The 24,513-nt window shown below is 46.3% G+C and overlaps 1 protein-coding gene across 1 annotated transcript in view; it reads right to left on the bottom strand.

Moving 5' to 3' along the window:
* PTBP3 (polypyrimidine tract binding protein 3) overlaps positions 1-24,513 on the bottom strand; it is a 634,697-nt gene that overhangs the window by 245,155 nt on the left and 365,029 nt on the right. The window contains exon 6 of the mRNA XM_078676642.1: positions 4,814-4,924. Within this exon, the coding sequence (XP_078532768.1) occupies positions 4,814-4,924 (111 nt within the window). The remainder of the gene's footprint in view (positions 1-4,813; positions 4,925-24,513) is intronic.

Below are 24,513 nucleotides of genomic sequence, written 5' to 3'. Positions count from 1 at the left end.
TTCCTCTTGAATGGGACTGGTTCGCAATCTGCAATTTGGGATCAATGCGATACAAGATGATGCCAACCCCAAGAATGACTTTAACGTCCGAACAGAAACGGACTGTCTTTTTCGAATGAGGGAAACCAGACGAAGGATCTTCTGTCGCCGCTCGTGTGAGACGAATGCTTTTGAAAGTCTCGTGTCTAAGATCGCTTCCAAGAAGTTTCTGGTTTGCAGAGGCGCAAGTTGTGACTTTGACGTTGATGGTCAACCCCAGTGACTGAAACACTTGCTGGCAAAGACGAGTGTCCTGACATAGTTGATGGTGGGATCGAGATCGTCCAAATATGGAAAGATTTGGAATCCTTGAAGACGCAGGTGAGCCACCACAGGGGCCAGCACCTTCGTGAACACACGAGGAGCTGATCGCAGCCCGAAGGGCAGGACCTTGAATTGATAGTGCATTTGTCCCACCTTGAAACGCAGGTACTGGCGATGTTGTTGGATAATTGGGACATGAAAGTACGCGTCTTGAAGGTCTATGATGGTCATAAAATCCTCGCTGGATAGAAGACGCAGGATTTCCAGCAATGTCAGAATGCGGAAGGATTGGCACTTTAGGAATTGGTTGAGAGCCCTCAAATCCAGAATGGGTCGCCAATCTCCGGTCTTCTTGATTATGAGGAAGAATCGAGAGTAAAACCCCTCTCCCCTTTGATGTTTCGGGACCACTTCGACTGCACCCTTTAAAACAAGAAGACGGACTTGATGGTAAAGCTCCTCAAGGTGTGGAGGAGGCGGGCCAAAAGGTGGAGTACGAGGAGGAATCTCGACGAATTCTAAGGTATGACCCCGCCGTACAATGTCCAAAACCCAGCGGTCCGAGGTGATGGAGGACCACCGAGAATAAAACAAAGATTCGACCTCCAACAGTTTGGGGATGACAAAAGTCATTGGCGCTTAGGAGTGGATCCGCGATAGGAGGACTTTCTCCTATAGGGTCTGGAGGGCTGCTGACGATTCTGCTGAGTGGATGCGTAACGCTGGTTGCCCTGATTGTAGGAGCGGTACTGTTGCCCTCCTCGAAAATTGGAAGAAGTGCCGCGTCCACTTCGAAAGGACTGCTTCCGGAATTGCAACGTGCCCAAAGACTTAGCCGTATCGGTGTCCTTCTTAATGGACTCCAGGGCGTCATCGATGTGAGATCCGAAGAGCGACTCACCATCATACGGCATATCAAGTATCTTGGATTGGACTTCCTGCCGGAAGGAGGTGGATTTTAACCAACCCTGGCGTCGGAGGGCAGCTGCATTTGCAAGCAGACGGAAACCTGTATTAGCAATATCGACTGCACAGTCGATCATTTCTTCCGAAGCTCTCTGCCCATCAAGAAGAATCTGCTGAGCGTCCGCCCTGGAAGCATCAGGTATGAGATCCATTAATGCAGATAAGTCCGACCACATCTGCCGGTCATAGCGTCCCAAAATGGCCAAGGCATTGGCTGCTCGGACAGAAGTGGAAGCCAAGGTTGAAAACTTGCGGCCAATAGCGTCTAGGTGTCGACCCTCTCTATCAGGAGGTGCGGTGATTGGAGACGCTGGGTTCCGGCCTCGACGCTGTGCAGCTTGAGTTACTACTGAGTCCGGTTTAGGGTGAAAAATCAAGCAACCCGGAGAACCAGTTGGTGCCTTGTATTTTTTCTCAAGGCGCGGTATTTGAGCAGGTAACAAATTTGGAGATTGCATGAGTTTTATCCCCTCCTTCCACACAAAATCGATGATTGGAATCGTGTGGACCTGCTTACAAGGCTTGTCTTTAAAATCATAGAGGAAACAGTCCTCTTCACGTTGCGATCTAGGTAATTTGAAACGTTGAGCCGCTTTATCCATTAGTAGATGAAAACTTGCGATATCTACTGGAGGTGATTCACCAGAGTTTCCTGGCTGAGGAGAGGGCGTCTGCGCTCTGTAATCGTCCCATTCCGCCATATCCTGGTCGCCTGCCTCTTCGTCCGAATTGTCAGGGACCTCTCCGTCCTCACGTTCTGGGACCGCCTCATAATCTGCATCCTGCGGATAAACTGTAGTATGGATTCTGATTGACGTCTGAACCTGAGACGAAGTTGTGGGTGGTAACGTTGGCGGAAGAGACGGTGGAGGCAAAACAGCGGCAGCAGGAGATGGCACAGGAGCATCTTGCGGCGTTGCTGGGAAACAACGGTTATAATCATCCAGCATATGTTGGAGATTTGAAATCAAGGTTAATGGTATCGTAGCCATAGTCACTTGGCCCATCTGTTCCTCCTGTTGAGAGTCTTGGTCTCCGCCATCTTCGTCAGTGTCAGACTCGTGACATTTGATAATCAAATCAGAGGGACTATGGGCCGCCCCAAACGTGTCACCTTCATTTTCAGAGTCAGTGTCATGCTCACAGGTAGTGGCAAACATTGGAGAAGGTGGTTGCCGCTCTGGAGCAGAGATCTGTTGGCACGGAGCCTTATTGCGATGATGGGCAGAATCAGTAGATGATCCTGAAGTCTTCAAAGGCACTAACGGCAATGAGGCAAAGGAAGCCGGTGCCACCATCGACGGCGCCGACGACGCTATCGTGGACGGAGGGGATTTGGCTGTCGACGAAGATAATTTTGAAGAACTCATCGTCGACGGTATGGCCGTCGACGGAGTCGTCGTCAGGGTCATCGTTGATGGGCGATCCATCGTAGACGAAGCCGTCGACGGTACAGTCGTCGACACAGGCAGAACCTCCGTAGGCGGAGTCCTCGTCGACGGGCTTTTGGTCGACGGAGTCTTCGTCGACGAGACCTTGGTCGACGACGAAGATTTCTTCGAGATTTTCGTCGACGAGGATTCTTTCTTCTTCGTCGACGAGGTGATGGGAATCGTCGACAGGACAGGCTTAGATGGCAAAGAAACTCTCGTCGACGTGAAGGCTGTCGACGAGACCGTCGTCGACGAAGTAAAGGCCCAGAGAGGCAGTAGAAGACGCCTGAGAGCCAGGTCTCGTGGGCGCAGCGGTAGGAGCAGTGGTAGGAGACACCACAGAAGCCAGAGGCAGGGCCAATTTCTTCTTTTTGAGGAAAGGAGATGGAAAATCCTGTACACTACCAAGCTTAGAGGCTGCTGAAGAAGGACCAGATTGAAAACTTTCAGCATCTGACAGGGCAGAATCTTTGTCCTTTAGACGTTGAAGCCAAAGGAGAAGACGGCCTTCTCTGTCCTTGAGAGTCTTAGTAGAAAAGGTTCTACAGAACTTGCAGCTGCCAGCCTCATGATCCGGGTATAAACAATAAATACACTTCTGGTGGGGGTCCTTCTCAAAAAGGCGCAGCTTCCCACAAGAAGAGCAAGGTCTGAATAAAGACTTCTTACTTGACATGTTGAACAAACTGGAACTAGTAGATTTGAGGTGAAGAACTGAGCAGAGCTCAGGGAGACTCCCTTCACACGACGTGCGGTAGAAAATCTGAGTGCTTGAGCTTCTGAGGAGAAGGTTCTAGAGGGTGCTGGCGCCTGATTGGCTGTAATTTGGACTAACATAATGACACTAACGTGTTACAGGTAGTTTTTCTCTTTACCATGCATTCCTATGTAGGAATCATTTTGGAGGTTTTCAGTTGTATCTCCTCTTCTTTTATTATGTATTATGTTTATTTATATATATATATATATATATATATATATATATATATATATATATATATATATATATATATATATATATATATATATATATATATATATATATATATATAGAGCATTATTGCAATTTTATTTACCGTGAGACTCCCACTTCGACGACGGGGAATATTCAAGCATGTGAATCTATGAAAGACACCCCTAATACTGGAGAATGCATATTGTCCACTTCAAATATCTCCAACACCTTTATTATACTCCTGTAACACTATTCCGTTTCCGCCTCCGGGATAATGATAATTGCGACAGATGCAGGAGGGAAGGAGCTGATTTTTTCCACTTGTCATGGGAATACGCCCCCATTAGGACATACTGGGATACAATACTAGAAGCCCTCAGTCAAATAACAGGGATTCAAATAGCAAATAGCCCTCTCACTACACTATTGGGATACACAAAAGTTCTTGAAGCCTTACTCAAAACATATCGCTAGGCTTACTACTGGCTAAACGCAGGGTGGCCTGCAGATGAGGAAGGGGACGGGTACTCAAATTTAAGGATTGGATGCATGACCTTATATCCTTCCAGGAACAGCTAACTATTTATGCAGAATTTATGCCGCCCGCGTCTCGGCCTAGGGACATCTGGGAGCCACTGCGGATATACTTGCAGGCACAATCTGCTGAAGCGAGTACGACAGAGGAGGGTTCCGAAAGTCCAAGGGCCAAGTAAACAACACTAGGATGGGGATGGGTAAGGGCGGAGGCCAACTGCGAGAAATGTATAGTGTACAGCTGGAACTGTTTGCATGACTTTTATGGGATGTAGCTAGTAACTAAATTGATCCAAAGTGTATAGGAGATAAGTAAACTGTTGTGGATATTATGCCCGTTTCCACACCAATTATACTGTGTTAAGTTGTAAGGTAGGCAAATGCCGTCTTATGTTATTTTCCTGCTGAAAAATCAATATAAAGATGGTTTTAAAAAAATAAAAATATATCCCAATGATATTAAATAATGTTAAGTCACATATGGTCTATGTGTATCTCTGAGAAGCATGCAATAATTTGTTGAGTAACTAAAAACAAAAAAGCAGCAGTGCAGCAAATACATTGCATTTATCATTAGGCTCAGCAAGGATCTATAATCGGTATATTTCAACTGTCTTCATACCATTTTGGCGTGGTGGGCATTCACAGGATCAGCATACTGAAGCAAGGCCTGGAACTGATTGTTCTTTGTAAAAGTGATAATCTTCAAAACAGTCCCAAACTTGGAAAATATCTGCAAACAAAGAAAGGGTGCAAAAGGTATCATTTATTAAGGTTCAATCATCTAAAGTTAGACACCCTAGGATTTAGCATAAAACCATAATAACAATATTGCTCTACTCTTTTTAAGGGATCTAAGCAACATGAGTCAGTATCCATAATTCCCCTTCCTAACATCTTGGCTCCAGCAGTAATGCTTCACCTTCTAGTCCTTTCCCTGGTGTGTCTGACTGAATTTCTCAGATAAGAAAGTAATACCGCAAGAACTGGGGAAGAAGACTGTTAGCTGGGTTCAGGGAGTGAATGAAGACACCATGCGTCAGACATCTCCCGCGACACCTTGTTGGCTGGCTCTTGGTCCCCCACAATGTTTGCAGGTGAAAAGGAGTGTGTTAGTGATCTGAAGTTTATTTTTAAAGTTCCTGCATCCAATTCAAAACCAGCACTGGCAAAGCCAATATGTCTTGGTCATAACACCTATTTGCTTTGCAGATACTTTTTTTAGTCTTAGCCATCAGAAATGGATGCCCATCTGTCGCGGCCCAACTGGGAAGGGGCCTGTAAACCATAAGAATATGCAATAAATGATTGCTGCTGCATAATTGGCTGCTGGGTGCGTAATAAAAGCAGCCATCTATGTATGTATTTTGTTATGATTTTTTTTAAAAATGACGTTCAAATATAGACACCATTTGCGGCAGGCCAAATTTGAATGCGTTTTGAATTTTTTTTAATAAAACCCCATTAAAGATGGCCACCATAGATTATTCATCTGCATCAGCCACCTTTTAATGGGATTTGTTAAAATAAAACAAGGTCTCTCGCGAAACCCTGTAGTAGACCCTTAAGGAGGAAACTAATCATGCTGGCCACTGCAGCAAAGAGAAACAGAGAGCCAAAGATGAATAGGTCATAGAAAGACCTCTTATTCCTGCATTGCATCCATAAAAACATGAAAGCAAAGCCCATACCTTGGTATGAAGTGACTTTAAATTAAAACTGAACATTGATAGAACAACAAGCGTTAAAGAGGAAGATGGGAAACCATTATGTGAAGATGGGTGCAAAGGAAACAGAATCAAACAAATTCTATGAGACTGTATTCTGAAGGAGGGTAAACAAGTGACGACATGCTTAGAGGGGTTCAACTTTCCAAAATTAAGGCCGACCCGAAGGAAGCCCACACACTTCCAGTATCAGAAAATTAAGTGTTAGCACGATCACGAATACAAAAACATTCAATTCTCCAAGTCATGTAGCATTCACAGGTGAACACTTCAAGACGTTCGCCAAGGAGTGAGCTCCAACACAGATGCAAGTCTCACAGGTAGCGGCAGATAACGAAGTTGCAAAGGACTCCATGTATGATAAAGATACAGTGGCTGCCCCCAAACCTGGGAGAGATTAAACATTACGCACATACTACAGGTCTATCACACTGTTAAATGTGGAAAAAAAGATCTACATGAAAATAATAGCCACGGCCACTGGAATTATGCAATGCTGTGGCATTTTTGAAGGATTATGGATTAGCAGCGTGCGCCACATAACCCATCATATATTGTATAATCTGCACATATTAACAAAAAAACTTGTTACTAGACCATACGGATCAAAAGTTACAAAAAACGCAACAATGCATGTTGGTAAGCAGTGGATAGCCCTTCGCAAATAATGACTGGTCACTTTTAAGTTATTTATTGCTGCCTCTGTGTTAATGTGGGACTAATGAGGTGAAACCTTTACCTACACAGTGCTAATATGGGAACAGATGACAAAACAAAGAAGCAATAAAAAATGGAACGTTATGCTTCATAATTTGCATCGTGTACCCGCATTATATAGTCAACCCTGCTGAATAATTTGGTCCTCCCCTGTTGCATCATTCCAAAGGCCCTGATGGCAGTCAACGGATATGCTCAGAATCTATCCAACATCATTAATGGGGGGGGGGGACGCTGGAATCTGGGGATCACGGTACGATCCCAGGCTCTGGCGGCAGGTTAGCCCAGCACCATGTGACTTTGGGCAACAGCTTGCTTAATCTTCCTGACGGCCCCCAGCACCTAGAGACCCTTATGGGTGATTGTTCGCGCTTTACAAATGTGGATTATTATTAATGAAGACCAATGTTAAAAATTCACTAATACCAGACTTCAATGCTATCAGGACAGCTTGTCTTGTTCACATTGAAAAGGTACCACCAGTGTTACTGGATGCCAAGAACACATTTGACAGCGAGCTGGACCTTTTTTGAGAAGGATAAGGCTGGAATTTGAGCTGGGGGGAAATGGGTGGGAACTGCAATGGTCCCACATGCCCACTCGGGGACCAGAATCTTTATCAAGAATTTACAAACTAGTTTAAAACTGAATGAGGTACGAAACATGGGTGCATTCAATCACCCATGCGGTTTGCTGTGGTGATCAGACACTCAAAGGTCAAAGTAAAGGTGTTAGAAGGGACTATCCCTAAAACGTCACTATTTTCTTATGACATCCTGCTATATGAAACAGAACAAAGAGCCACAATACTAAAACAGCTCCAAACAATAGAAAACTTAGGAAAAGCATAAGGCTACAACATTTGCCTAGCTACATTCGAGATTCTGCCAGTACAGATTGACAAGAGAAATATTAGCCTTAGAGGCCCAACACCCTTCAGAAGGAAAGAGGATTCAATAAAATATTTGGGTATGCATATCATGACACTTCTAATGAAACTATTTAGGGCTAATATTTAGTTTCTAGTCTGAAAGGTTAAAAGAAGTTCCACGACCGCACCATCTGTACATTTAATGACAGGTAGGATCACTGTGATGAGCATGGTAACCATTCCAATTTTTTTTTTACATTTTCAGGCACCCCAATGAAAATAGAGAACAGCATATTTTGGGTGCCACGTCAAGCTAAGTTATCATTTGTTTGGCATAAATACATTTGCTGAGGTCTCACACAAAATAATAATAATTGTGGTTTTACATGCTATGCATAATCCTGTCATCTAGTGTTGGACTTGGACAAGTTGTTTTTCTTCGAAAAAGTCTTGAGCCATTAGGCATAGAGACTCCTCCCACGACTAGTAATGTGCATGGGTATTGCCTCCATGGTTAGATTTTCTCGCCTAGCGGGTTATGATGGAGCAAGAGTATGAAAATGGAGAATGATGACCACGCAAGGAAAGAAATGTATGAATGAAATACAGTAAAAAGATATCACCAACAACCAAAGACTTCCAGCTAGGAGGGTGGGTGCATGTCAATCTACAGCACTATATGCCACTAACAGATGCTTGCAAGGTAAGTAACCAGGCTTTTAGCAGGTGTACCCCCACTTCTTGACCTCATTTGGACTACTAGATACTGGATTGGGACTGACCGTGCACTGAAGCCTGCTAACCAGACCCCAGTGCTATTGCTCTCTCCCTAAAACTGATCCAGTGAATTGGCAACCCCAATTGGCAAGGACTTTAACCGCATGCGTGCGGCGGTTATTTTTGCGCTACGCAGCTTTTTTCCAAAAGCCGCGTTACATGACGAGCTGAGCTCGTCATCAGCGTGCGAGCGGCACAATTCATGACGAGCTCAGCTCGTCATGCGCGCCGAAGGGGTTAACCACCACTTCCTTATGGTAAATGGTACCAGGGATGCCAAGTGCATGGGAGTTAAAGGGGTCACTAGGGCCTGAAGCACTATGTGTGCCATCCTGAGTGACCCAAGTAAACAGACTACAGCAGTAATGCCATTGCAGACTGCAGAAGCAGTGCAACCTCCTCGAATTCAACTTTGCCCTCACCATGTGTGGCAAGGTCAAAGCACTATTTTTAATAACTACCAGTCATCCCTAAGGTAGGCCTCCTGAGCCCAGGAGGCAGGGTGCAATATTTTAAAGTTGTGGACATGTAACTGCAGGCTTTTATGCCTCTATAGTAGCCTCTTTCTATTAAGGGCTACTATAAGTGATCAACAGCCTATAGCATAACATGAGCTGGCAACCGGCATCCCCGATGTTGCCATCTCCATTATGGTACCACTGAAATAAGTCATGTTTGGTATCAAACATGCCTCATCACCCGAACATGATTCATGTGTCAGATTTGATATGACATGCACCCAGGTGACAAACTTAGTGGTTTGCACACCTGGTTGCCCCCGCTTTACCTGTGCCCTGGCTGACAGCCCGCAACTGCTGTAGCCAAGACAGGAATCTGACCCCCTGCCAGGGGGTGTGAACCCTCTCAGGAGTCGGAAACAAGGACTTGGGAGGGTTTGGAGATGAGACTTCCCTCCCTGACTTGACGGCTAGTGAAATGGCACATTCAAGGCGGTGAGCTTCAAAGCTTGCACCGCCTCTGATATGCATCCAGGTTGCCGCACAAAGGAGGAAACAGTCCTCCCCAAGGCACATTGGCAAGCAGGAAACGTATGTAGTCAGGAGGCGTACACCCCAAGAAGGCTAGCAACACCCCTAGGGTGGGCTAACTGGTCTATACAGCGAAGGAAGGTTACTAAAGCGAAGGAAGGTTACTGCGATTTTTTAGTGTGTTCTGGGTAGAAAAGGTGACACATACAACCCCAGATGTGGTTACCTCAGGGGGCATATTAGCCGCTGGAGCAAGTAGGCCCCAAACACTGCTAAAACAAGGATTTAACGGGGCACCTCTAGCACCAGAACCTCCATTTAGATGTGAATTGCAACTGAGGACACAGAAGTGATTAGAGTCTGCAACAACAGGAGTTGCACAAAAAAAAAAACAGACGTGATACTCTGCACCTGTGGCAACCACCCTGAAACTTCACGACTGCAAATCTTCCCAGACCAAAGACCAGTTCCTCAAGACAGAGGGACTCCCTTGGACTAATGGCACTATTCCCCTGCAGGCCGCAGGTAAGGAAAAGGCTACATACCAGTATGCATCTGTTCTTGGCATGTAGAGCTGCAGAGTTGCATACTGTGCATAGATCACCACCTAGTGTTGGGCCTGGATGTTTGCAGTTGTTGTCCTGAAAAGTTCCTTGGAAGTCACAAGATAGGGGACTCCTCCTTTGGACCATATTGTGCATGGGCATCGGCTCCATCCTCGGATTGTTCTTTGCCATTAGGGAAATGATGGAGCTTTGCAAGAAAAAGGAAGGATGCCCATGTAATTTGTATCTAATTAAGATAATACTGGAACAGAGAAGGGTAGCCGGGGAGGCGGGTGGGCGTGTGCAACTCTGCAGCTCTACATGCCAAGAACAGATGCATACTGGTAAGTAGCATTTTCCGTTCGAGGCATATGAGCTGCAGATTGCACACTGTGCATAGATTGTATAGCAGTACCCACTCTTAGCGGCGACCACCCCTATCTGTTGCAGTAGTTTGGAATAATGTTTTCAGAGCAGCCTGGCCCACATTAGCTTGTTGTTTGGTTTACACATCTACACAATAGTGTTTTGTGAATGTGTGCGGTGTAGAACATGTAGCTGCTCTGCAGATTTCATTTAGGGGAATGTTCCCTAAAAATGCCATTGAAGCCCCTATCTTTCTTGTAGAGTGGGATTTAGGAGGAACAGGTAACATACGTTTAGCTTGATGGTAACAAATCTTTATGCATTTGACAATCCATCTAGCTATCCCAGATTTTGAAATGGGATTACCCTTGTGTGGTGGTGAGAAAGACACTAAAAGTTGTTTTGTTTTACGAAAGGGTTGTGTCCTCTCGATGTAGTGTAGCAATGCTCTTTTGACATCTAAAGTGTGAAGAGCTCTTTCTGCTACTGTCTGTGGTTGCGAGAAGAAAACGGGCAGTTCCACAGATTGATCGAGATGGAAGGGAGAAATGACTTTGGGCAGGAATTTTGGATTAGTACGTAGAAGTACCTTATTATGATGCATTTGCAAGAAGGGTTCTTGAATGATTAGTGCTTGTAGTTCACTAACTCTCCGCAGAGAAGTGATAGCTACTAGGAACGCAACTTTCCATGTTAAAAATTGTAGTTCACATTTGTGTAAGGGTTCGAAGGGAGGTCCCATTAACCGTGTAAGAACAACGTTTAAATTCCACACAGGTGAAGGTGGTACTCTAGGAGGAATTATTCTTTTAAGGCCTTCCATAAAGGCTTTAATGGCAGGCACTCTGAACAGAGATAGATGTTGTCTGTTTTGCAGATATGCCGCTATTGCAGCAAGATGTAGCCTAATAGACGTGTAGGCTAAGTTACATCTTTGGAGATGCAGTAAGTATCGTATGATGTGTTGAATAGACCCGTCTAGAGGATTAATGTTGTTGTGACAATATATTACAAAGCGTTTCCACTCTGCTGCATAACATGCCCTATTGGTTGGACGTCTAGCTTCTTTTATGACATTCATGCAGTCTGGAGGAAGGTTCAGATATCCAAATTCTAGGATTTCAGGAGCCAGATCGCAAGGTTGAGCTGAGCTGGCTCCGTGTGTCTGATTTCTCCACGGTTCTGTGTTAAGAGGTGTGGAGACAGGTACAATTTTTGGTGCGGTACTACAGACAGTTGTAGCAGTGTGGTGTACCACGGCTGTCTGGCCCACGTTGGAGCAACTAGGATGAGGGTCAGAGAATGCTGCTGTAGTTTGCGTACTACTAGTGGCATGAGTGGTAGAGTTGGAAAAGCATACGCAAATCTGTTTGACTAGTTCATCCATATCGCATTGCCTTTGGACAGTGGGTGTGGATATCTGGCGGCGAAGCTTGGGCATTTGGCGTTTTCGTGGGTGGCAAAGAGGTCTATCTGAGGTTGTCCCCACATTTGAAAGAATGGTTGAACTTGCATATGAAGTTCCCACTCGTGGGTCTGTTGTGTTTGACGACTTAACAGATCCGCTATGGTATTTTGTATTCCCGGAACATGCTGGGCTAGAAGGAATATGTTTTGAGGTATAGCCCACCGCCATATGTCCTGTGCTAGTTGAGAGAGTTGCAGGGAGTGTGTGCCTCCCCGCATCTGTATGTAATACATGGCTGGCATGTTGTCCGAGCGGACTAACACAGCTTTGCTTGATACTTGCTTTTGGAAAGCTTTTAGTGCTTGGAATATTGCTAGTAACTCCAGATCAATAATGTGGAGTAACTTTTGTTGCGGTGTCTACCTGCCTTGCATGGTGTGTTGCAGTAGGTGGGCCCCCCAGCCGGAGAGCGATGCGTCAGCAGTCAAGATTATCTGAGGAACTGGCTCTAGGAACTGTCAACGCTTGGTATGGTTTTTGGTGTTCCACCACTGCAGAGAACGATGAGTCCGACCATCTACCAACACTAGGTCTGTTAATTGACCTTGAGCCTGGTTCCATTGACGTGATAAACACTCTTGTAGAGGATGTATTTGAAGTCTTACATGGGGCACTATGAAAAGGCAAGAGGCCATCATCCCTATGAGTTGCATGAACACTCGTGCTGGGAGGGAGTGTTGTTGCTGAAACTTTGTCAGAAGAGTTTGCATGCTGGCTATCCTTGCTGGAGTGGGATAAGCTAGTGCGGATGAGGTGTTTATTGTGGCACCGAGGTACTGTTGTACTTTGGATGGTGGTAGATGAGACTTGGTGTGGTTTATTGTGAACCCCAAGTTGTGGAGCAGTTGGAATGTGGCATGAGTGTGTTCCATGCATTGGTTGTATGAGCTGGCTTTTATATGCCAGTCGTCAAGGTACGGGAAGACATGGATGTGTTGTCTTCGTAAATGCGCTGCCACTACTGCTAAGCACTTGGTGTATACTCTTGGTGCTGTTGTCACTCCGAATGGGAGTACTTTGAATTGATAGTGCTGGCCGTCTATTACAAATCTGAGATACTTCCTGTGAGCCTCGTGAATGGGAATGTGGAAGTATGCGTCCTTGAGATCTAGAGTAGCAAGGAAGTTGTTTTGTAACAGGAGCGGAAGGACTTGTTGGAGTGTGACCATGTAAAAATGGTCTGACTGTATGTATATGTTTAGCGGTCTGAGGTCCAGAATAGACCTTAGAGAGCCGTCCTTTGGAATTAGAAAATATAGAGAGTAAACCCCCTTGTTTTGTTGGTGCAGAGGAACTGGTTCTATTGCACTTTTTTCTAGCAGAGATACTGCTTCTTGCTTTAACAGTAATAGATGTTCTTTTGACATTGGACGCTGTTTGGGTGGTATGTTTGAGGGGGTAGATGTTAGTTCTACACAGTAACCTGACTGAATAATTTGTCGCACCCACCTGTCTGATGTGATGTTAGTCCAGGCAGGAAGGAATTGTAGCAGTCTTCCCCCCACAGGAGTGGAATGTTGAGGGGAGGGGGGAGGGGAGGAAAGTCATTGGGTAGGGGTTGAGGCAGAGCGAGAGTTGTTAGTCTTGCCTCTGCCTTAGTTGTTGTTACCCCTGTAACCCCCTCTCTGATAGACCTTAGTGAATGTGGATTGGCTGGGTGCTTTGTAAGAAGTGGAGGGACTTTCCGAGGAGTAGCCTCTTGTGTTGCCTCTGTATGATGAACGACGAAAAGAACGTCTAGGAGCTTGCTGCTGCAAGACTCCCATAGATTTTGCGGTATCAGTGTCTTTTTTCATTTTTTCTAAAGACACGTCAACATTTGGGCCAAATAAATGTGTCTCATCAAATGGCTGATTAAGGATGGAGTTTTGTACCTCAGGTTTAAAACCTGAAATACGTAGCCAGGCATGTCTACGTAGAAGGGTGCTGGTATTGATAGCCCTTGAGGCGGTGTCTGCAGCATCTAGGGTACAACGAATGGAACTATTAGTAATATTTTTACCTTCCTGTATAAGTTCATTGGCCCTATTCTTGTATTTGTCTGGTAGATGCTGCATTATGGACTAGTTCATCATAATGTGCCCTGTCATATCTTGCCTGCAACGCTTGGGTGTTGGCAATGCGCCAGATGTTAGCTGCTTGTGACGCTGTTCGTTTGCCGGAGGCGTCAAGAAGCTTTGATTCTTTGTCTGGTGGTGAAGCCTCACCTGATGTCTGAGAAGTAGCACGTTTACGTGCATCAGACACTACTAAAGAATCTAATGGTGCTGGACCTTTAATGTAAACTGGATCTGTAGGGCAGCTTTATATTTTTTCTCAATGCGAGGGTTGAGGACCCTAGCCCTGACAGGATCCTTAAAAACCTCTGTTGCGTGCTTGATGACACCTTTAAGCATTGGCAAAATGGCAGTAGACCTTTGTGTGTTATCAAAAGTGTCCAATAGGAAATCTTCCTCCACCGTATCTGTGTGTAAGTCCACCCCGTGATACTGGGCAGCTCTTTGGACTAGTAGGTTAAAACCTTTAGTGTCCTCTGGTGGGGAAGGTCTGGAAGGGTATATGTCGTCTTGTGGGACGTAAAGCAAGTCAGGGGGGTTGTAATCATCCCATGGATTAGGCAACTGAGGGGGACTATTGGTGCCTGCTGGGTCATGTGCACCCCCACCTGTGTCAGTGTGTGTGTCTACATCATCGTCTGGATTAGTGGATGGTGTAGGTGAATGGTGTGGTGGAGGAGGTGAAGGAGGCGGAACATTATGGGGAGGTGGTGGAGCAGGGTCCCTTAATGGAGAGGTTGTAAGTTCTATTCTTTGGAGGAGGAGGTGGTGCTGGAGCCTCAAGTGGTCTTTTCTTGGAGCTAAGAGTCAATTGACCAGTCTTAGGATCTTTTACAAGAGTTTTCTGATTAGGATCTGGTGTGAAAAGTTCTTTTGAGTAGGGCATATGCTTCGGCGTCGAAGTTTTCGGCTCCTTAGGTTTTTTCAGCACCGAGTCGGTAGCTGGTCTTGGGTCTTTTGGTTTAGAAGTGTGCCCTTTTGAAACGTCTTATACCGGAACCTGTTTTTTCGGTCCCGGGTGTTTTTTCGGCTCCGAAGCGTGTGAATCTGGAGCTTTAGGTGGTTTTTTACTCTGTTCAGAGTGCGGTTTCGGCATCGATGAGCCGCTGCCAGTCTTCGGGGCCGTGTGCTTAGGTGTCGGAGCAACTGTCGGCGTGGTTGAGGAAGATGGCTTCTTCTTCGGTGTCGGTATAGGATTGGCACCGGGAATAGGCTGACTCGAGCCCGAGCCACCTGAAGGTTTAGTAGGCTTCTTTCCCAGGCCCGAAGGTGGGGCGTAGGAAGCAGTTTCTCGGTGTGCACCCGGGCCCGAAGGTGAGGGTGTGACCGAAGCCTTTTTTGAGGGTGTCTAGGAAGGGAGCTGGTACTCTCTTCGGCGTGCTGGTGTTCTTGCACGTCGTCACCCTCTTCAAAGATGTTGTCGGGGATCGAAGTTGATGAGCAAGCCATAGTTCTTCGAGCTCGTCGGTACTGAATCGTTTTCATGGAGCAGAATGAGGCACAAGCGTAACAGTCATTGGCCTCGTGCTCCGGTGAGAGGCAAAGGTTGCACACCTCATGTAGGTCGGTGTGGGGAAACTTCGACCCACATCAAGGACACTACTTGAATGGCGTCCTTTCCATGAGCTAGAAAGTAAGGCCTTCGTCGACGACCGGAATCGAAGACTTCAAAGTGGTGAAGAATCGCGTCGATGTGGAGCGCGATCGAAACAATACCGTCGAACTGGTGAGGATTGCGCGCCGAAGGAAAATTTTATTCGCATTTTACAATAATTGGTACATATCACTGCATACTGAGATAGATAGATACTGCATAATACTGTGATTAGTCATATACTGAGTGATTACATCTACATGCCCTTCTTCACTTTCTCCGCCCACAATCATTTCAATGTTGTTATGTAGAGTATTGAAAGCTACACAACATCCCCAGTCGATACAATTAGTCGCTGACATCTGACACTGATGTAACTATAGGCGGATCGCAAATGTTACCTCTAAAGGCATTCCATTTTCCCCATCACTAGTGCTTTTTACCATTGACACAATGCTCGAGTTTTGCAGTATTGATAGGCACGGATATATTTTTGCTTCTAAAATCCATTATACTTGCCCGAATTACTTACTTTTAGTGTCTACATTTATATTGAAATCTGGTATATTTTTATAAATTGATGTCAGATTTCTTTCAAGTCAAGTCAATTACTTATCGGCCATGTTGGTACTCTGAAATGCTTACACATGTTCCGCTAGTAATGCCTGCCTGATCTTTGCCATTCTACCAGGACTAAGCTAAGGATTTATTACTGTGTATCCAAGGAGCATCTATGGGGTATTAAGAGAGTATTAAATGGTGAATCCAAACAAGCATCACTACAGAATACTCCACTTTCCAACAGTAGAATGTTCACTTTGTGGCATGTGTCGCTGTAGATACATAGGCTGAGCATAGAATGTAAAACAATTTCTCCCCCAAAGCGGTGGCTAGTCAGAGGAAAATGGAGGTCTGGAAATGCATACGTAGTACAGCTTGGCCCACTTCAGCCTGCAATCGTGCTTGAACATCCTCACAGTAATGTGTGGTGTACATGTGTGGTGAAGACCAGGTAGCTGCCTTATACAGATCAGCTATTGGGAAGTTACCTACGACTGGTTTACCAACGACCTCAAAAACTCCAAGAAAACCTGTCGCACCCTCGAGAAAGCCTGGCGCCACGACCAGACAGCAGAACACATGACCGCCCTCAAGAACGCCACCCGCAAACACCACCAGCTGATCCGCACCGCCAAGAAGACAACATTCAAAGAACGACTGGACAACAACACCCACAACAGCAAGGAACTCTTCAGCATCGTTAAAGAGCTCTCCAACCCCAGCGCCTGCAACAACGACATCACACCCTCGCAAGACCTCTGCGACTCACTCGCCTCATTCTTCCACCGCAAGATCACCGACATACACAACAGCTTCGGCACTCTGACCACGCACTCAACCACCGAACCAGCGCCCCCCACCACCACCCTGTGCACCTGGACCTCTGTCAGCACCGAAGACACCACCCGCCTGATGAACACCATCCACTCCGGCTCACCAACCGACCCCTGCCCACACCACATCTTCAACAAAGCCAACTCCATCATCGCACCCCAACTCCCGAACATCATTAACAGCTCCTTCGCATCCGCCACCTTCCCGGAGAGCTGGAAACATGCAGAGCTGAGCGCCCTCCTGAAGAAACCAACAGCGGACCCCAAGGACCTCAAGAACTTCCGCGCCATCTCGCTCCTCCCCTTTCCAGCCAAAGTCCTAGAGAAATCCGTCAACAGACAACTCTCCGCCTTCCTCGAGACCAACGGATCCCTCGACCCCTCACAGTCCGGCTTCCGAGCAAACCACAGCACCGAGACCGCCCTTATAGCAGCCACCAACGACATCAGGTCCCTGCTCGACAACGGGGAAACTGCTGCCCTCATCCTCCTGGACCTCTCAGCAGCCTTCGACACCGTATGCCACCACACCCTGATACAGCACCTCAGCAACAACGGAATCCAAGGAGCGGCCCTGGAGTGCATCATCTCGTTCCTCATCGGAAGAACCCAGAGAGTCCGCCTCCCCCGTTCCGATCCCACCAAAGTCATCTGCGGCGTTCCGCAAGGATCCTCACTCAGCCCCACCCTCTTCAACGTCTACACGAGCCCTCTCGCAGCCATCGCACGCCAACACAACCTCAACATCATCTCCTGACGACACCCAGCTGATCCTCTCCCTCACCAACGACCCCGCCACCGCCAACCTCCAGGAAGGAATGAAACTCGTCGCAGAATGGATGAAGATGAGCCGTCTGAAACTGAACTCAGACAAAACGAAGTCCTCATCCTCGGACCGTCTCCCTCCGCCTGGGACGACTCCTGGTGGCCCCCTGCCCTGGGCACCGCACCCAAGCCAACGGACCACTCACGCAACCTGGGCATCATCCTGGACTCCTCCCTCACGATGACCAAGCAAGTCAACGCCGTCTCGTCATCCTGCTTCAACACCCTGCGCGTGCTCCGAAAGATCTTCCGATGGATACCCACCGAAACCAGGAAGACGGTCACCCAGGCCCTCGTCACCAGCCTTCTGGACTACGGGAACACCCTCTACGCTGGAACCACAGCCAAACTCCAGAAAAGACTCCAGCGCATTCAGAACGCCTCAGCACGACTCATCCTGGACATCCCTCGCCTTAGTCACATCTCTGCCCACCTGAAAGACCTGCACTGGCTCTCCGTCAACAAGAGGATCACGTTCAGACTCCTCACCCACGCACACAAGGCCCTCCACGACAAGGGCCCGAAGTACCTCAACAGCCGCCTCACATTCTACACACCCACCCACCAGCTCCGATCTGCCAAAACTTTGTCCTATCACTATATTAAGAGGGCCCTTTTTAGATTTAGTGTGTGAAAGGCTCTTTGCTTCTGTGAGTGGGTGTGGCCAGAATATTGGGAGTTACATTATCTAGTATAGGTGGATCACCTTGGGCAGAAACATTGGGTCAGTCCTAGGGGCTACTCTGTCAGTGTGAACCTCAGAAAAAAGCTCCTTCAGCATGAGAGCTTGGAACTCGCCTACATGTCTCAAAATAATAATCACAACCAGGAATGTTACATTCCAAGACAAAAATTGGAGGGCATGAATTGAAAGGTTCAAAAGTGGGTCCCATGGCTCTAGGGAGAACGATGTTAAGATTTCAGGAGGGGACCGGGGTTATTCTTGGATGAATAACCCTCTTAAGTCCTTTCATAAACGCCTTGATGGTTGGCACTCTGAATAGTAAATAGTGTTCCCTGTTTTGTAAGTATGTTGCCACTGCAGCAAACAAATCCAAGCGTAAGTGTGGCATATGCAGCATGTAACAATCAATGTCCTGTCCTGTTGGCTTTAGAGGGTCAATGTATTTGGATAGGCTATAGGGGACAAATCTTTCCCACTTCACTGGATAGCATGCCTTAGAGGTGAGAAGGTGAGCCCCCTTGAGGATGGATATACATTCAGGAGGAAAACTGAAATAACCAAACTCTTAAGTTCTCAGGAGCCAGATCGCCAAGTGGACCTGTCTGAGATTGGGATGCTGGAGTGTGCCCTGTTGGAGAGCTTCTCATGAGGAACTACAGATAATTTGAGGAGGAAAGAGTGAGATAAGCAGAAAAGCACAGGCAAATATCCCGACTAGTTAATCCAAAGTGCATTGTTCACAGACTGTGGATGTGCAATCAGGGATGCAAAGCTTGGGCATTTGGAGTATTCGGCAGTTGCGAACAGACATATGTATTGAAACCCCCAATGATCGAAGTACAGGAGCAGGACTTCTTTGTGTAGGTCTCACTCTTGAACTTGTTGCTGCATCGTGCTGAGCAGGTCTGCAAAGTTGTTGCCGCTCCTGGAAGATACTCCACCAGCAGGTGTACTCTGTTGTGGATCACCCAGAGCCAAATGTTCTGTGCTAACTCTAAAGTGTGTGTGTGGGGGGTCCCCCCTGTACCGGCAAGTCATACATGGCAATCATGTTATCTGTTTTGATCAGGACTTTTGTGACGAGATGAAAGGTTTAAGGCCAATGGTATTGCCAATAATTCCAAGTAGTTGATGTGGAGCGTCTGCTAAAAAGGTGTCCACGGACACCAAACAGTTTTATGTTGTAGATGGGCCCCCTCATTCCATGAGAGGCGTACGTGGTAATGGTAACTTAGTGAAAAGGGTCTAAGAAGGGCATGCCTTGCAACAAATTGTTGCTGTTTCACCACTGAGCACGGTGGCGGCAATTGACACCAAGGGAGCTTGGTATGTCAGTCGCGCAGGAGTAGATCTTTTATAAAACCGTTCGATAAGACGCAACAGACCAACGTCTTAATTATTTGTCTTTGAACTAGCGATGCGGCCAATTTAGGTCTCAAAAAACCTCTCTCTACAACCGGAAGTGGTTCTGTTATTTACGATGGGTGTTGAGCAGTCTAGTGCTCACTCCCAAATCCAATTACGCTCCTGGCGACTTTTTTTTAACAATTAAGCAGGGTACTTAAGGAGCCTTCCCTCGCGGTCCCTTTGTTCAACGGAGACGCGGGGAGGCATTGACCAGGAGAGGCAGTGATCTTGATGTAGTGAGTACGGCATTGCCGGTTGATCACGAGAGACTATGATACAATTATAATCTTCCTCCTAACATACAGCAATTATTATTTGTGTTTCTCTCAAATCCGGAGTTTGACTACAGACACTCCTTCCCACCCTGTTCTGAGGTTCATGGGGAAATTTCATTTCAAACAAAAGTGCTCCAACTATGATATAAACATTTATAGCTCTTTTTGATGTTTGTTATTCAGCTGCATTTCATTACTTGAGACCTACAGTCATAAGTCTTCTATCAGAGTGTGCTTTTCATGTTCAATTTATGTTGGTTTTTGTATTGTCTTTTCTTTCCTCACCAGCAGAATATGACACTGGTTCACTTACACGGATAGTGATATCAGTTATACATCACAATGTTGTCCCTTTCTTACAGGTCTCCACGGATTGTTAAGGCTGACATCGTTTGGCGGTTTTTAATGTTTCATTTTTTCTTCCAGATCAATCCAATAGCATACCTATTAAGGTGTTGTATACAGTGCATGCATAACTAGGGACTTGCACTACATATAGTATCTCTTGTATATATGTTTTTCTGATTTAATATTATTTTTGTAGTGTTGAAGGGATACCTTTGGCCCCGACGAAAAAGCCTGGGGAGGGCTTCGAAACATGTTGACAACATAGGAGTCACTGCTCATTAAGGCACTTAGTTTCCATCACAATCCCCACTTTTCATAACACCAGCTCAACGGAATATTAAAGTTTTTCTTTTCTAAGAGGGCCAGGTGTTTAACTTGTTATCACTCCTTCACTGGCCCTTTCACTCACTTTGCTACACTACACATAGTTTTGTTTTAACACAATCAGTGCTCCCACATAGCCGTAGGTTGTAGCACGCCCCATCCCGCAGCGGGCGGGAAGACCTCTACGACGAAGCATGACACCAAGGGCCCTTTTGGTGTGTGAGGGGTATTTAAAAAAAGCTGTGTGCTTCCCAATAATGTAGGAAAACACACTAGATCTGGTTAAATCCCGGTTACATATTCATTCTAGGGTGGATCCTTTTGTTTTCTATATACTGACTCAAGGCGGGGGCATCCACCTCTTAGGGCTCTTTGAGCGCTACCTCTTTACTCCCAATATCGATTATTCAGGTGTTAGAGTGTGTATGCCCTTCAGCTACAATCTCTTGTGCCGTCAGTATTGGTCTAGGAGATGTTGTATTAGATCCCCTATTTTAGCCCTTTGGGCCTGGTCATAACTCACCAACAAACCCATGGAGTTAAAGATATGGCAGAAAGTTGCCAATTGTAAGGCAACCCATTTTCCCATTGCATCAATCTTTTTTGCTGTCTATTTCAGGCAGTGGGGCATACGCAGACCCTTGGACACTGGCCTGTTTACGAGCAGCATGCACCACCAAAGTGTCTGGCGGTAGCTAGCATCTAATATAGATAGGGTCAGAAGGCGAGGGCTTGAACTCAGTCAATCCTTGGGGTGACAAGTCTGGCCTTAACAGGATCTTTAAAGACCTCTTGCGTAGGCAAGAATTGGGTGGTACACTGAGCATGGGACAGAGTTTCCACCAGCAATTTCTATTCCTTTGAAATCATGTGTAGGTTTACCTTGTGAAAGGTGGATGCACTGTAAAAAGTCTCAGGATACAAGGTGGTATCAACCGGAGGGGAAGGTATGACCTGTAGGGACAACCCCATAAACAGCCTATGGGTCATCCCATGGCTCCAGATAAAAAAGAGCCTTGTATGGAGCCAAGCGCTCCCCTCATTCTATAATGACTAGATATGCCCACCCGTTGAAGGAGATCGGGGTCCCCTTTGGTGGTGGAGGGGGAAGGTTAGGAGGGGGAGAAGGTGAAGGAAAAGTTTCAGGAGGAAGAGGTGGAGGAGCAGGTCTTGTGGACATAGGGCTGGTGCCTCTGTCTTGATCGTTCGTGAGCTTCAAAAGTGGAGGGGGCTCCAATGCTAGTTGCTCTTCAAAGATCAGCTTCTTGCAAGGCTGAGTCTCCAGTGCAAGTGGTGGAGGTTTTGCAGTAATTTTCCCCAGTAGGAGATGGATAAACCACCTTTACTGTCGAGAGTCCAGTTCCTCCTGCAGTTCTTGAAGGATTGGTAACTCCCGGTCCTCAGTCTGCGGTAGACAAGCCGGTGGGCCCTGAAGGTTGCTTCGGCTTCGAGGCAGTCTTCGATGTCAAGAGTTAACTGTGCTTTGAGGTGTCCATCAGAGCAGATGTCAAACCTTCAGAGTTCGCTGATGGAGCTGTCAATGGAGTGGCGGCTGGCATATCTCAAAGGTGGTGAGGCGAGTGACCAAAAAAAAAAAAGACATTAGAAAAAAACTTACCCTAATTCAACAAGGCAAAAGCCCTCCATCTTCTTGAGGCAGACTCCCAAGACAATACTGGTGCTGCTCATGCTCATGAGAGAAGTGCCCTGATTGGAGGGTCCAGCCTCAAGCTGAGCTCTCAAGTACACTGGATGCCTGCACTTACTCTCAAACCAGCTGTCTTAAGACAGCTGGGCTGAAAGGTTTAAAGTGTGCAAGTCCTGCTGGCCCTTGCAATATGGATGGTCAAAGAGACATGTTCACTTTAAACAAGTTGAAAAGGCCGTCACACTCCGTTCTGGATGGGGTGACAAAAAATATAATGGTAATGAATTAGCTTCATTACCATTTTATTTTTCGTCTCTGGGGGTATTTCAGTGGGGCAACGCTCTTCCGCTGTAACAGAGGAGCCGCCCCTGTATCAATACATGCCAGGTCTTGGGCGGCTTGCTCGCCACAAGGGTTGGAGTAAAGGTCGGCTCTGAAGCCTCGGTCCGGTGCCGGCCATGGCTGGGATGCACTGGAGGACCGAAAGATTATGTTCTTGATTGTGGGCTGGGTACCTGACCCCAGAGTAGTGCGGAGTGGCGTATTGCATAGTAGTACTGACATTAGTTGACTTCTGGCACTGGTTGCGGGTGTGGACCTCAGGATCTGAGGGTGAATAGGGTTCTGAACTGAAAGACATGATCTAATTGATGTCTAATCCTCCTTCCTCAACGTCTTCCCCAAAGATATCGGGGGTGTCAGTCTCACTGTTTCTCCATGGCGTTGAGTGAGTTGATGGGTGAGACAATTCCAGACAGCCTTTTTGGAGTGGAAGGTGAGGCAAGCAGAGCAGGAGATCTCGTTAAACTCCGGGGACAGTTAGAGGATGCAGGTCTCCTGTTGGTCTCTCCGCGAGTACTCCGAATGGCACTATGGACAGCAGGTGTATTTTCCATGACTGTACTCGCATTCTCAAGCACAAGATTCAACAGAAGAGGCACGAGTGGGGTATCAACGACACCCGAGGGACACATCCGATGGAGGGACCATGATGGAATGAGAAAGTTGATGCGTCAAAGGATTGCTTAAAAGCTAGCAGAAGTGAGAGGCATGAATATGAAAACCACGCAGCATCAACTCAGATCCCATGCAAAGTAAGTCCGACCCAGATGGCAAAAGAAAGCAAGCTAACCATGGAGCCAATGCCCAAGTCCACTACCAGCCATGCTAGTAGTCATTAGAACTTGTGACTTGAAAGACTTCTTCGAAGACAGACTAGTTATACACATCTGAGCCCAACGCTAGATAGCAGGAGTATGCACTGCATGTGTATCTACAGCTACACATGCCACATACATAATGTTTCTTTATCCAGTCTTGCATCCCCAAATTGCATGCTCTCTCAAACCCCATCCTCTATATTTCTAAAATTAGCGATGAAAACTGATCTTTACATAAACATCTGATGGCCAACCTGTATTTATTTTCGTCTCAAGTGTATGTCTCCTTTTCCATCAGCTGCATGCCTATTTTCTCCGAGCACAACCCTTTCCAAGTCACAAACATGTCTATCTTTACCTCCATTAATGTATTTCTACCCACACCTCATTCCAAAGATCACAGATTCTCATGTTTTGAAAACGGATACCCCTGCATCTTAACAAACATCTAGCTCATCTATTAATCCCACCAAACATCTGCATGAACTCATATGACCCCCCCCTTACCAAAGAAACTGGAGCAAATACATTGAACGGTTTGCATGAACAAACAGGACTAATCTCAATAACACTGGACTAACCACGGACCTTGGGTTCCAGAGCAGTTTGCTACCCAGCGTAAAGCAATTCAACACCTCGTAAGCGGTAGTAAGAGCTAAATAATTGTAAATGCAATACACTAGAAGGGAGACCATTCACAGGTGCACCAACAATTAGAGCCACATGAATTCCTGGACTTATCACAAGTAGGAAACATTGGCCAAACCAAGGAAAGACACTAAACTATGCTACAGCAGACTTTTATCCTTTGGCTATGGAGAGCTGTGAACTCCCTAAATCACTGACACGGACAGGGAAAGTAATATGCTAGCAATCGTGCCTGACAAAAAATAGGAAAATAGGAGCCGGTTAGGATCAGGTTACTAGCACTGTAAAAACAATGATGTTTACACAGAAAGGTAGCCTTTCTGCATACATCAGAGCTGAAATAAAAATAAAACAAAACAAAGACATATTAGAATTTCTTTGATGGAATAAGTTTTAACAAGTGATCTCTGTGTCAGATACTTGTTCCTTAGAACACTTCCTGAAAATTACTCAAGTATGTTTGGGATGGTGGCCACGCAACATGGCCGACAGGATGT

This window comes from Lissotriton helveticus, chromosome 2_1 (assembly GCF_964261635.1).
Source record: "Lissotriton helveticus chromosome 2_1, aLisHel1.1, whole genome shotgun sequence".
NCBI lineage: Eukaryota > Metazoa > Chordata > Amphibia > Caudata > Salamandridae > Lissotriton > Lissotriton helveticus.
Note: the sequence above shows the minus strand (reverse complement) of the source record. Positions and strands in the feature narration are given on the sequence as shown.